Source organism: Balaenoptera musculus, chromosome 7 (assembly GCF_009873245.2).
Source record: "Balaenoptera musculus isolate JJ_BM4_2016_0621 chromosome 7, mBalMus1.pri.v3, whole genome shotgun sequence".
Lineage (NCBI taxonomy): Eukaryota > Metazoa > Chordata > Mammalia > Artiodactyla > Balaenopteridae > Balaenoptera > Balaenoptera musculus.
Window position 1 is genome coordinate 24,875,969 of NC_045791.1, and position 15,390 is coordinate 24,891,358.

Below are 15,390 nucleotides of genomic sequence, written 5' to 3' on the forward strand. Positions count from 1 at the left end.
GGGGGCAATCTTCGCTGTGGTGCACAGGCCTCTGGCTCTCATTGCTGTGGACTCTCTTATTGCAGAGCACGGGCTCTAGGCGTGCGGGCTTCAGTAGTTGTGACACTCAGGCTCAGTAGTTGTGGCTCGCGGGCTCCAGAGCCCAGGCTCAGCAGTTGTGGCACATGGGCCTAGTTGCTCCGCAGCATGTGGGATCCCCCTGGACCAGGGCTTGAACCCGTGTCCCCTGCATTGGTAGGCGGACTCCCAACCACTGCACCACCAGGGAAGTCTCACTAGTTCAAAATTTAAAGGAGCAAAATGAGGGAGGCCTGGCAGTTCTGGGTCAGCTGTGAAGTGCAGTGCTGGCATGGTAGGCTCTACCCCAAGTTTACATCCTTGAGTCTTAACAGAGCCTATTTTCCTGCTCAATATTCTTTTTATTATTTCTAAATAACGTTTAATCACAGTGCCCTTAAAAGGTATTCCCCATGTTTCAATTTCTCCTCTAAGCAACAACTTCTCACTCTGCGAGTTACCTTTCATCATTAATTTCTGGTAAGTTGGCAAATTTTGTATGTGAACTTCATTTCTCAACCCAACACTTGAAATTTATTTTTATCTTTAGTTATTCTCATCCAGTTCCCTCTTTTCTCAAGGGAAGAAAAAGTAATACAACACCTCTGTAAAGCTAAACCTGCCAAGTCAGATATTTATTTGCCTCACCCAGAATATTTATTCTTCCTCCTTTACCCTCTGGACTTAATTGGTTGCTGAGAAACAGTAATGAGAAGATTTGGCTTCCTGTTCTAGGTTGGGTGCCTATTTTTTGTCCTTAAATCGCTTAAATTTCGGCCTTTTTTTTTATCAGCAAAATGAGGATAATTATAGATAATTCATAGGATTGTTGTGAATATGAGAGGATGTGTGTTCATGCAGCCTAATTCAGGGTTGAGGGATACTTTGCCAAACCAAGGACCTAGTACTTTCTGCTTTTTTACCCTGAATTGCTTGGTACTGGCAAACATAAAATAAGTTTTTATTTCCTCTAAAATACATGTTATCCAGAGTTTGTTTGGTTTTTTTCCGCTGTCTCTTCTGCTCAAAATCCTTTTACTTATTTCTGATTGACTCCTAATCATACAGCCTAGAGAAGACATTGCATTTTTAAACTGGAAATCATAGCCAAATGTAAGCTATGAATACCTATTTAGTCCTTGTGAATTCTGTAGTTCATGCTCCCTCAAATCTATTTCTATCTTTAATATTCCATAGCATACAGTCTTTTTCTTCTTTCAAGCAGTTGATTTAGTTGCTGCCAGGTTATTTTTCTGACTAGAGAGCTCTGGATCATGACCTTTGGTTGCCCCAAGGTATTCTATTGCTTCCAACCACTCAGAAAGTGATGTCTAAACTCCTTAGCCTGGCTTTCTGTATAATCTGAATATAATTACCTTTCCAACCTTATTTCTCACTATTTTTAGCCAATTATCTTATTACACTTCAGTCATATTGATGTGATCTCAGATCCCCAGCCTTGTCCTAAACTTTCCAATCTATATAGAATTACCTGGACCTCACATCCAATCACATCTTCACTTTTCTAAATCTCATGCAAAATAGGCCAGCTGATAGCCAACATCATCCCTCAACCACAAAAACCTAATCAATTCTCCTGTAAATTCCAGCCATGAAGATTTTCTTTATCTACCTAACTCACCAGGACTACATCTGGTCAATCCCTTTCTACCTAATGTGAAAATTATTTGCTAACATACTAGTACTTTCACGTATACTTCTTGAAGGTGGGCTCCTTGCTAATTTATCTTTATAGCTCCCCTCCCCAAACGTATACAACATTGCCTTCAAAATAAATATTTTTAATGAATTGATGAATGAATTCATGATATGCACAATCCATAATTTTAAGGATATGTGAGCTGAGCTAAAAATATCAGATGTAAGATCCTCAAGTGTATTTTCAGGAGTACATATCTAAACATATACTCAGGCAATCTCAATTCTCATTTTCTATCCTCACCCTTTTCCTGTCCATTAGTTTGGAGTTTGTAATTATCAGCTTTATGCCTAAGATAAATTTTATGTCTTTTTTGACCACCATTAATGCCCAAGTCTCGTTGTTTTAGAGTGTCCTGGTAAATTCACAGTAAAGCGGTGGGGGGAAGAATAAAAACTGCAATATGTTTAATGATATTTTTCTTTTTTTTATAAAAATACTAAAATAATGAATTGACTCAACTCTTGTTTTCTAGTAAGTCAGGCCAAGACCTCTGAACAAGTTTCTCAGAAAGTTCAATTTACTATTTCCAGGGACTCTCACTTGTTGAAGAAAGGCAGATTAGATATTCATAAAAGCCCTCTATTGCCACAAAATTCCCTGATGTATGATAAATTGTAACTTTTAAATGCATTGTTGAGATCATAAGACAGACAGGAATATCTCTAAGTGCTAACACACACTTGTATGTTAGCTAAAATCATAAAGGAAGGGAAGTGGGAATACAGAGGTTGGTGTTGCCACTGGGACAGATACTTGTAATGACAATCTAGAGATTCCAGGATTATTAGTTGCTCAGTGCAAGAGGATTCGGTCCTTAAACTCAGAAAAAGTAGCAGAGCTAAACAAGAGCAGTCCCAGGATATCAGAAGGATCTACATCCTCGGGTGAGTAGGAAATAAAAAATCTGCCTACTCAAAAAGGAGAATAATTTTTAAAATAAATATAAAACATTTTTTTCTGTCTCTTTCCTGGGTATGAAAAAAAAATTCTAAGCATAGGTCTACACTTAGGTAAGAGATTAATAGTTTATAAACAAGGTATTCATTGGTTGGGCAGAGGAGGAATCAAACTAAAGTGATTCCTGGCTTATCGTCACTCCTTTTCCCTCCAACAGAAGCAAATTCAAATCCTCTATGGAAGAAAAAAATTTCTTAACCCAGGCCCTCACAATTTCCAAAGACTGAGTTTCTCCTCATAATTGATCAGAACAAAAAATTAAAATTAAAAGAAATAAGACATAAGACCAAGAATAAAGAGAAAAATAAACAATAGGTTTAAGTCTCCAAAGCCTACATGTTTTAAAATTATCATGTGTAAGATAAAGAAAAATGCGTGGAATATTTTAAAGGAAAATATATGCTTCAAAATAATAAGCAAGCTACAATAATTTATTTTTAAAAATCTTCTTGGAATATATATAAATGAGAAGCAAAAATAACTTGCAAAGATTAAAAAAAAATAATTCATTAGAGGTATTAACCAGCAGGTTAGACACTAGTTACTGCAAGACAGCTAGTGAACTGCAAGACAAATAGAAGTTAGCCAGAGAAAGCACAGAGAAACAAAAAGATTAGGTGAGTTGGAGGTTAGAATGAATAACCTACCATACCTAGTCAGAGTTTACAAAGGAAGGAATAGAGAGACTAGGCTAGAAAAAATGGTCAGATATAATAGTTGAGGGTTTTTCCTCCCTGTGTTGATGAAAGACATGACCCAAAAGGAAGTACAACACATTTCAGGTTGCTAAGTAAAAATATTATCAGGAGGAAAAAGAAGATCTTAAAAGCATATAGAGAGAAAAGACACATCCTGCAAAAAAGAATGACAATTAGACAAACAGAGATTCTCAGCAGCAATGAGATGTGAAAAGAGAGTGAAATAATATCTGGAAAGGGTTGAGAGAAAGTAACTCTAAACTTGGAATTTGTACTCAACCATCATTATCTTTCAAACTACACTTAAACATCAACAAAAAGATGGGCAAAAACTCAATAGCCATGTCTCCAAAGCAGATATAGAAATGGCCAACAAGAACACAAAAGGATATTCAACATCACTAATCATTAGGAAATGCAAATCATGACCACAAGTATATACGACTTCATACCCATTAGGATGGCTACTATAGAAAACGAACAAACAAACAAAAAACAAAAGAAAAACAGAAACAAAATAAAAATATTGGCAAGAATATGGAGAAATTGGAACCCTTGCGGGCTGTTGGTGAGAATTTAAAATGGTGCGGCTTTGTGGGAGACAGTATGGCAGTTCTCAAAAAATTAAAAATAGAATTACCATATGATTCAGCCATTCCACCTCTGGGTATATAACCAAAAGAATTTAAAGGTCTCAAAGAGATATTCATATACCTATGTCCACAGCAGCATTATTCATAATAGCCAAAAGTGAAACAACCCAAATGTCCATTAACTGATGAATGTATAAACAAATTGTGATACATACATACAATGGAATATTATTCAGCCTTAAAAAGAAAGGAAATTCTGACAGGCTACAATATGGATGAACTGTGAAGACATCATGCTGAGTGAAATGAGCCATTCACAAGAAGACAAATACTATATGATACCTCTTATATGAGGTACCTAGAGTAGTTAAATTCATAGACACAGAAATAGAATGGTGATTTCCAGGAGATGAGAGAAGGGGCATGGGGAGTTGTTGCTTAATGGGTATAATTTCATTTTGCTAGACAGAAAGAGTTCTGGAGATTGGTCACACACTGTGAATGTTCTTAACACTACTGAACTGTACAATTAAGAAGGGTCAAGGGACTTCCCTTGCAGGGGGCATGGGTTCAATCCCTGGTCGGGGAACTAAGATCCCACGTGTCGCATGGTGCAGCCAAAAATAAAATTAAAAAAAAATAAAAATAGAAAGGTCAACATGATAAACTTTATGTTATGTGTATTTTACTACAATTTAAAAAAATTATCTTTAAAAAAAGAAGACTAAATAAATATATTTTCAGATATTATATCAGATTCTCACTAAACTAAAGGAACATTAAAGGATATAATTCAGAGAGAAGAAAAAAGATTACAGAAAGAAGGCCTGAAATGAAAGAGGGATGGAGGTAAGCATACAAATTGGTTCAAATGTAGAGAAATCTAAATGAAAAAGGACTGGCTGTCAATTCTTTGCTTGTGAGACATCTTTTATTTTTCCTATGAAGTGGACCTACTGACACCAGCTTCTTGGGCGTGAACACAGACTTCTACCCCAAATCAGGCATGCCTTCAAAGGAGGAAGGGATCCCAATTCTTATAACTTTCTGAGGGCAGTTATGGTTTCAACTAATCAAAACTCATTTGCAGTAGGTTTCTGGGCAATTATTTCACTGTTCTTAGAAGCAAAGTTTAAAAAAGCAAATTGGTAATGCTTGTAAAAAGCTTTCTCAAGGGAACTTTGTAAATATTAATATTCTATTTGTTGCATTTATGAAAAAACTGATCATACAAATATATATACATGTATGTGTGTATATACATATATATGTTACTATATATAACACATGGTATGCAAATTAATAAAACATCCATAAATCCATGATCCAGCTTAAGAACATTATAAATACTTTAGGAGCCTTCTACGCTCACTCTCACTACTTTTATGCCTCTCCAACTCTGAACAATTGGGCATTTACCATGGTCTTGGTTTTGTCACTTTTAACACATATGTATGCATTCCCAATCTTTTTTTTTTTTTTTTGAGAGAACATAGGGGCAGAATTATAACTTTTTGACTAATCTTTATATTCTTAATGTCCTAAACCTATAATTATTCCTATCTTATAGAAACAACTCACTGCTGATTTGGGAAAAAATTCTTAAGCAAGCCTCCTTCTTTTATTTTCATCTGGATCAATGTCTCCAATATCCTTCCAATTATTTGGTCAACTTCACTTCTCTTTCATTCATCAGGTTCAATTACTTCTACATCTACTCTTGGTGTCTGTCACCTTCTTATATCTAAATTTGGTTTCAGATTTGGAACATCTCTGTAACCTTCTAGTTGTATCCTTGTCTATAATTTCTCACTTTTCCAATCTAACTATCAGGTTGATAACGTGATTTATCTTCAAAAGAGTTTGAATGACCTATACCCATCTGTAAAAGTCTTCAGCAGCTTTCCATTGTCTTGAGGGAAAAAACTAAAACAAAACAAAAAAACAAAACAAGCTCCTCTGGTATAAGACCCTCTGTGATCTGCCATGATATGAACCTTCGAGTTCACTCTTTTACAAGATCTATCTGCCCCTCACTGCTTGCTCCTCTGTGTGTATGTATGTCCAGATCTTTGTGCCTACTGATAACTTAACCAGATTGATCTTGCTACAGTTTCCTCCAGAACCCTCATTTCACCACCTCCTCCTACGTGGGAAATTTAGTAATCCCACGTAAGAATTCAGTACTCCTTGTGCTAACTTTGTAAGAAGTGGCTTACACCTTATTAACCTCCTTATTTCATTGAGTCTTATACTTTAGTTAGATGTTTACATTTCACTCTCACCAGATATAAAGCTCTTTGAGGTTATAGATTGTCTTAGTGAAATAATTGCTATCTCCCCACCCATTCAACATCCCAGATACAAAATCCAGAATATCGTGTGAGAAAAAAAAAAAGCCCATGGAGTAAACTAAAATAGCATTTCTATCTTTCTAACTAAAAGATAAAGAATATACGTGGGAAGTATTGCTCATTTAGCACCCATTGCTATAGATACACAGTTCTCAATAGAATGGCATTTATAGGTATCATTTTTGCCTTTCTTTCTTTCTTTTCTTTACTCTCCTCTTTTTTAAATCACAGATGTTGACATTCTTCCACCAAAAGGCTTCCTGGGTGAAAATGAAAATTGAAAATTCTATTCAGTGATAGGCAAAACAACAGATGTTCCCTGTCTAAACTTTCTACTTTAATTCAAGGACTGTTTCCAAAATCTAGATCTCACTGATTTGGGGCCTGATCCTTTTTTTTTTTTTTTTGGTGGTTTCACATTAGACTTGGGCTGAGGAAAATATGAAGAGTGTCTCAAGGAAAATTCCAGTAGATGGAAGACAATGAAGTGAGAAAATACAGAGGCCAACAGTATAAGAAGAGAAAGGCCAAAGAGTCATTTACAAGGAATCTAAAAGATGAAAGCGTAAAATAAAGTACAATTACTGGCAGGATTTAAGATACTTTGATGCGTTCAGAAACTGAACTGTCAAAAGTTCATCTCAAGTTTCTCTTTTAATGGAAGGACCTATCAGTCCCTAACAAAGTTTCACTTTGGAAGAAAGGGAAAAGCAACATCATTCAACTTGTGGGGCAGACAGAAACTGAGTTGTCCTTGAAAATGTCTATTCCTCAACTTTCATATTGAGTTATTTCATATATTTACTCATTGATATCTCAATGATTTTTCCACATTTCACTATCTCTATTGTTTCCACCCTTGTCCAGGCTTCCATCACCTCTTACTAAAACCACTATAGCAGCCTTGTTTCCCAGAGTCTACTGCTCATCTACCCCCCAACCCAGACCTTTTCAATTCTCCACTAAACATAATATCTATATATATTTTATGTTTTGTTTTTGTGGCCGCTAGGCATGTAGGATCTTAGCTCCCTGACCAGGGATCGAACATGCAGCCCCTGCATTGGAAGGCAAAGTCTTAACCACTGGACCACCAGGGAAGTCCCTAAACATAATATCTAGAGTGATCTTTTCCAAAGCAAAGATAATCATGTAGTTGTACTCTCCCTAAAACATTTCCTAAGTTTCCATTATTTTTAGTATTAACATAAAAATCAACGAGTTATCCTATAAAGGCTGGCATGATTTGGTTCCTGTTTTTTTTAGCTCCATCAGCTCGTATAACACCCTCTTGTTCTGTACTTCATACTATTCAGTCTATACTGACCCTCCTTCAATTTCTTATCATATAGAACATATTCTAATACTTTTCAAAATGACTGAATTAATAATTATTGATCCTAATGAGTACATCTATTATTAGTGAGAAAATATTATTGCTCAATTTTTGGTTAATAATTGTAAATAGAGTCTGCTAAATGGAGATACATTTGTGATTTTCTCAAAGATAAACTCACCAAATTACTACTAGTTATCAATTTACAATTAAAGACAGAAAATCTTTCCCCAATTTTTTTTGAGATAGAACATCTTTTACTTTATACAATTCATAGAGCCTTTGGAAAGTATTTCACATTCACGATAAAGTATGTGAACAATTTTCTATTAGACTTTGATGAATTTCTTGTGAGAAGACCACCAAACTGACTGTCAGTCTTGGGAGTACCTTATGTGCTTTAACTGTTCTCTCAAGATTTTTCATGATCATTAACCAGGTAGTCTTTTTAAATCTAGTTTAACAATAATTATTTTTTCCTCTTGCTCCTGTAAAAAAATCCTGCACAAAAAGGAAATCTTTGCATTAGCTTTTTTAGAAAGGCTCTTCTCTTAGGGAAAGTTTGTAATTCAATATTTAAACAAGCTTATAACCAATTCATTCAAGCTGCATTAACAGTACTAACCTGAGATGGGTAAAGAGCTAGCATACATACAAGAGCACCTGAATGCTCAAATACTCTCAGATCTACTAATGGTACTCAAGCCAGTGGAAACTCTTGAAAAACACTGTAAATGTAAAACCTGCACTTCTTATTGCTTTCGTTAAGAAGTTGATCATTGCTCAAATAAGGTCTGATTTTAAATTGTCAGTATGCTTCAGGCAGAGGAGTTTGATATATCTATATGGATGACTGATCACGCCTTCCTCCATCCTCCTTCAAATCACTCTATCATGCCTAGGGGGCATGGAACTGAAGAAAAACTGTGTCTTCTTTGATTTTGCAGTCACGGTAAACAGCAGGTGCTCAACTAAGATTCACTCACTAAAACGATAACTGACCCAGAAATCACATTATACCAAAATTTAAGCAAAAATGAAGATAATTCAATGCTAAATATTTAGAATTCGGCCACTGCATTTATATGTATGTCTCATTTCAGCTATATTTTCTACTTTGGGAAAAGTTTTTTTTTTTTTTTTTTTTTAATGGTTAATCAACAGCATTACTGAAAACCTGTGATTCAACCTGCTGGGTCAGGAGGTGGATAGGAACAGGTTTCCTCTCTTATTTGTTTAGTCTAGTTCTGTAAAAATACATGCAAAAGAAAGTTGATAACAAGCTTGAATCAGAGGGGGAAACCAGTCTTTACCAATATCCTATATTTTCTCTAGGCAAATACAACTTTTCCCGCATCAGCAAAAAGGAGTCTTCCAATCTGTTTATTTAGAAATCTGCAAATTATCTGTTCTGAAATTTTTTCTTCTTGTGAAACTAAATTTCTAGTTATCAGACTACTATGTGCAACATAATTATAGCATTCTACAATTGTTAGGATATAGCATATTATTAAATCTCTGAATAATCAATTCCGACTCTCAATTAACTACATAGAATTGGATAATAGAAAAAGAATACAAAAGAGATGCAATTATTACAAACTGAATAACAAACATTTTTTAAGATGTAAAGTGAAAATCTTTTACCTCTTGAAATAACAGTTTCTAATCCAGTTCCATTAATAAAAGCCCGTTTAATGGTTTGTGTCTTAATGTCTGTCCAGTATAAACGTTCTTCAGATGCATCAAAGTCTATCACAGTAACATCATCAATATCAGGGACTGTAAAGGCCGTGATAAAGTTAAAATATGGATTATCAATATCCACTCCTCTGATTTCAGAACGTCTTGCATAAAGAAGAAATTTTTTCATTTCTAGAAAAGAAATAGAAATGTGTTTTTCTTTATAAGCTTGGCAAGTTTGAAGCTGTCTAGAAATTCTAAATATTATTTGTTGATGATTTAATAGGTTTTTAACACCAGAAAATCATGACCAAGATTTGATGGAAACATGAACGCAGAAATGATTTATCTATTTTTAAATGAAAGTACTTAATAATAACAAATGTAAAACAAGTTAGAATCCTTAAGTCATTTTTCTTTAGTTAGAAATGCCAAGAAATTATCAGTAATTGATCTGATCTTAGAATTTCAAACAAACCTGTTAAAGGACATGAACTCTACAAATGCCAAACAGCCATATTTGTTCTTTGTTTATAACTATAACAATACTGCAGTGCATTAAGTGCTTTTTGAAGGAACCTAAGAACATTTTTTCTATACTATCTTTGAATAAAATGAGATTAAACATTGCTTTTAAAAATCATGTTTATATTTTCCCTATCAAAATTAGGGTTCAAATAATGTTAAAGCATGCTGTACTGTAAATTTTTGTGAATCTGTAGTAATTAATATTGTGAGGCATTCTATCATTTCTACTTAAATAGGCACCTTTCTCGCAATGAGTTTGTGAAATATTAGTAGATTTAATAGAAATAGGAGTCAGATGTTCTATTCTCTTGTTTTTCTCTTTGGGGTTATTGTTGATATTTGAGATATGGTACTATTGTATAAAATTAATTAAAGCCACATGTGCCTAAATTCCTGAGTTAAGATTTGATGAATACACTCTTTTTTGCCCTTAAAAGTAACTGCTTTGCAAAAAAACAAAAATTACTAACAAAACAAAACTAAAAAAACCCACAGTCTGATTTTTTTTTTTTGAGAAGTTATTTGAGAAGTTCTAATTTCCAAGGTATGGTAGCAACATCAAAAATACATTTGACTTAATAAGAGAGCAACTATTTATTTAACATCAACAAATATTAACTGAATGTTTCCTATATGCCAATCAAAATTACAGGTCCTCAGAAAACAGAAGTAAATGAGATAAATGAGGGCCTTCTCATGTAGTAGTTTACATTCTAAGAGGGATAAACAATAAATAAAGAACAGAAACAAGAAATATCAAAAACAAGAATACCAGAAACAGGAAAATATCAGTAGGAGAGCTACTGTAAACTAGGTCATCAGGGAAGCCCTCTACAAAGGTGACATTTGAACAACCCATGAATAGCAAAAAGGACCCTACAATTAGAAAATCTAAGAAAGGAGTATTTTCAAAAGAGGGAACAGCTAGCCCAAAGTCCAGAGCAAACTTGGTGTATTCAAGAATGTAGAATATGTGTATGAGGTATGTAAATTAGATCTCTATCTGTAATTACATGTGACATTATTTTATATCAAAAACCTTATGTAGAGTTCAAGGTACCTTCACTTTTTTTGAATTCACCTCTAAATTGTGTAGAGTTAAAGCACAGTTCCCAGCATATCTCATTATCAACCACCAACTTTTATTGTGTCCTCTTTTTTTTTTAACATCTTTATTGGAGTATAATTGCTTTACAATGGTGTGTTAGTTTCTGCTTTAAAACAAAGTGAATCAGCTATACATATACATCTAGAGTGAAGTCAGAAAGAGAGAAACAAATACCGTAGGCTACCACATATATATAGAATCTAAAAAAAAAAAAAAAGACTCTGAAGAACCCACAGTCTGGTTTTCATTCACAAATTTTATTTTCAGTTTTTAGTTTAAATATGTTGTTTAAGTATTTTTTTTAAAAACCTTTCCAAGTTACATATTTTACTTCATATTTTCTCCCTTCAACTTGATAATCCCCTATAAAATGATGCTAAAGTAAATGTAGACGAGCAGGAGGAGATTAAAGCTGTTAAGCACCTCTTTATTATGCAGGTTACCTACATCATCATTTTCTGATAATGCACTTTCACTTACAAATCTCCCTGTTTTGTAGAGATAAATTCTGCTAACACACCAAATAAGAAAGTAGCAAGAAAAAAAGTGAATGAGGTAATAAACAGCAAACTGAAGCATATCACATATTTAAAGAATTTGTCAGTCTCCCCAAAAGTAGATGAATCATCAACAGAGTCTGAAAATAGCACCACATCAAATGTTTTTAAGGACATTAAAAACCTCTTCCGCTTTACTATGAGGAAAATCTGAATGCTAATACAATTTGAGAGAATTCAATTTGGAGTTTAGAAAAGAACTGTAAGAAATTTACCATAGCAGGTCTTCTTATTTGAGGAAAGCTTCATCAAGTGTGGGCAAGCACAAGCAGCACTCCTATTATGATTGATCAGACACATATGAGAGCAGGGGCCTCTGCCATCATTAGCTGCACAGGGATTGGGAGCTGTAATTACACAGTGAAATATTAAGAGTGAAGAAGGAAGACTAGATTAGGGAACCTCTGAGTTTGACAAGGGTTATTCACGTAATGATTCAAAGTGAAGTTCCCTACATAGCACCCATTACTCCAGTGATTAATATGACAACAACAGACAATCATACACAACAATTACATGAAAAAAACATTTTTCCTCCTTGAAGATAACAACTAAGATAACTCCCTCAATTTCCTCTAAGAGGAATGGTATGCATTCTATTGCTTTAGAAGCAAAGATTTTTTTTTTAAGGATTTAGTCTGAGAAACAATCAGGAATAATTATCACATTTAGTATAAAATAAACTCAGGTAGACTATCATGCTGGTGTTGGGAAGTTCTGATCCTGGATTAGAGCTATGGATTCTGCATCTTAATGTATCTGAATGAAGAGTGCATAATCACTTACATTTGTACAACTGAGGCAAGTAAATCAAACAACCAGTACCAAGGAAGAAAGAATTTTATGATTTCTTTGTTACTAATCTTTTCCACTGCTCCAAGGTAAACTGTATTGTACCATATTTTAAAAACAGCAATTTATCATGCAGCTAAACTTACTGCCTGCATATAAGTTCATTTACAGTTTAGTTGTTTGATATTTGTATTATATTTTGCCAAAGAAATAATGCTAAAAATGGTAATTAAGTTTTTCAGGTAAACCAACAAAACACACTAATTCAAAATATGGTTTAAAGATGATACAGAAAGATTTATTGAGAAATTAAATTAGGTGCTAGTCTATATAACTGGTAGAGGGAGCAAAAGACTACCTGTTATAGGAAGGAGTTATAAGAGTAGAAAGTGAGTTCCATGGTGATTTTTTCATATTAATAGCTGGAATGAGGTAGCAACATGTCTTTGGCATGTTTCAACTCTTATTTCTCCTCTTCATTGCTAATTTTGTCTCTCTCTTCTACTAGGCTCTCAGTACTGCACAATGTTCTAAGACCTCATAGAAGCCTAACAAGTTTACTCAAATCTCAAAAATTCCTCTTTGCTTTGCTATCACCTGCCTTTCACTTTGCCTCAGTCAGAAATCTCACCCCTTCAAAGCTGCTGATATCAACAAATAAAGGTGGAAGCATTTTAACTGTTTCACACCACCTTACCATTCTTAGAAATACTAGTATTTTAAGCTAAGGTCCATTTTAAATATTATAATAATAAAAAAACTCCTACTGATAGTATATAATTATATGAAAGAAAGAGATACTATAAAACAGCAGGGAAAACAATATTTTTTAATAGAATTAATAATATGTAGAATGGAAGGCATATGTATGTGCAAACACATGTAAAATATGTGTGTGTTTTATATGACAGGTAGTTAGATCTTGATATAATAAACTGTGGAAGTGAAGAATTTAAGTAACCTGAAAATATTTGAGATTCACCTCTACCACACTGAAACATAGTTTTAAGAGTATTACATTTTTTCTTAAAACTTTTTATTAATTATATTAAAAATGTTGTTTGCAGTTGAATATATTAATATCTCCAAGTAGAACCCCTCATTCTTCAAGTTTCATAAGTGATACCTTATCTCCTAAAGCAGCAATAATATTACTAATATGCTTAGAATCTAGATTTTTTTTTTGTAAAATACTATCAGCCAATTTTCTTACAAATGTTGTTAAGAAAAGTTTCATTTTCTATAGAAATATTTTCCTGAAGCAATTGGAGGCACTTAAGTTATTTCACTGTTAAAATTACTCTTTGAGCAACAGCCTGAAAAGACCACAATGAGACAGGTAGGATGGATAGAGACACCATCTGGTCAGAAGCTACACCATCAGAGCACAGATCCACAAGTGGGAGGGTTATCACAACTGTGTAGGTGCCCCCTGAGGAGCTAAGGGCCCAAGCTCCAAGTTCAGCTCCCCACCAAGAGTACCTACACTGGAAAGATGAGCCCCCAGAATGTCTGGCTTTAAAACCAGTGGGGCTTACTTCCAGGAGAGCCGAAGGGCTGTGGGAAAACTGAGACTCAGCTCTTGAAGGGCTTGTACACAAACTCACTAGCTTTGAGTCCCAGTAGAGAAGCAGTACAGTTAGGCAAAATGAGGAGACAAATAACTTCCAAGTGAAAGATCAAGACAAAACATCAGAAAAAGAACTAAATGGAAAAGAGATAAGCAATTTATCAGATAAAGAGCTCAAAGTCATAGCCATAAATATGCTCATTGAACTTGGGAGAAGAATGAATGAACTCAGTAAGTACTTCAAAAAAGGGATAGAAAATATTAAAAAAAAAATCAGAACAGAAAAAAACAACTGAAATGAAAAATACATTATAGGGAATCAACAGCCAATAAGAGAATGCAGAACAGATCAGGGATCTGGAAGATAGCATAGTGGAAATCACCCAATCAGAACAGCAAAAAGAAAAAGAACACATACATATATATATGAGAATAGTTTAAGGGATCTGTAGAACAACATCAAGCATACAAATAATCACATTATAGGGTCCCAGAAAAAGAAAAGAGAGAGAGACAGAAAACCTATGTGAAGAATAAATGGCTGAAAATTTCCTAACCTGGTTAAAGAAATAGACATCCAATTTCAGGAAGTACAGGAATCCCAACAAGATGAACCGTAAAAGACCCACAATAAGATATATTATAATTAAAATGTCAAAAGTTAAAGATAAAGAAAGAATCTTAAAATCAGCAGATAAAAACAACTGATTAGGCCAAATTCCCTGGTGGTGCAGTGGTTAAGAATCCACCTGCCAATGCAGGGGACACAGGTTCGATCCCTGGTCTGGGAAGATCTCACATGCTGCAGAGCAACTAAGCCAGTGCGCCACAACTACTGAGCCTGCACTCTAGAGGCCACGTGCCACAACTACTGAAGCCCACACGCCTGGAGCCTGTGCTCCGCGACAAGAGAAGCCACTGCAATGAGAAACCCGCACACCACAATGAAGAGTATCCCCTGCTCGCCGCAACTAGAGAAAGCCCGTGTGCAGCAACAAAGACCCAATGCAGCCAAAAATAAATAAATAAGTTTATTTAAAAAAAAAGAATTTAAAGAGAAATAAAGAGTTTCCCAGATAAGCAAAAGATAAAGGAGTTTGTCACCACTAAACCGGCCTTACAAGACATGATAAAGGGATGTCTTTAAATGGAAAAGAAAAGGCCATAACTAGGAACAGGAAAGTTATGAAAATGAAATCTCATAGGTAAAGGCACACATACAGTAAAGGCAGTGAATAAACAACCTATTAAGCTAGTATGAAGGTTAAAATACAAAAGTAGTAGAAATCATCTATATCTAAAATATCAATAGTTAAGAGATAGAGAAAATAGAAAGATGTAAAATGTGATGTCAAGAACATAAAATATCAGGCAGTGGAGTAAAAATGTAGTGCTTTTAGAATGTGTTGAACTAAGCTACCAGTAACTTAAAAT

The 15,390-nt window shown here is 34.4% G+C and overlaps 1 protein-coding gene across 1 annotated transcript in view; it reads right to left on the bottom strand.

Moving 5' to 3' along the window:
* LRP1B (LDL receptor related protein 1B) overlaps positions 1–15,390 on the bottom strand; it is a 1,897,582-nt gene that overhangs the window by 610,925 nt on the left and 1,271,267 nt on the right. The window contains exons 28-29 of the mRNA XM_036857483.1: positions 11,810–11,941; positions 9,366–9,593 (exon numbers count right to left, since the gene is read on the bottom strand). Coding sequence (XP_036713378.1) covers positions 9,366–9,593; positions 11,810–11,941 — 360 coding nt within the window. The remainder of the gene's footprint in view (positions 1–9,365; positions 9,594–11,809; positions 11,942–15,390) is intronic.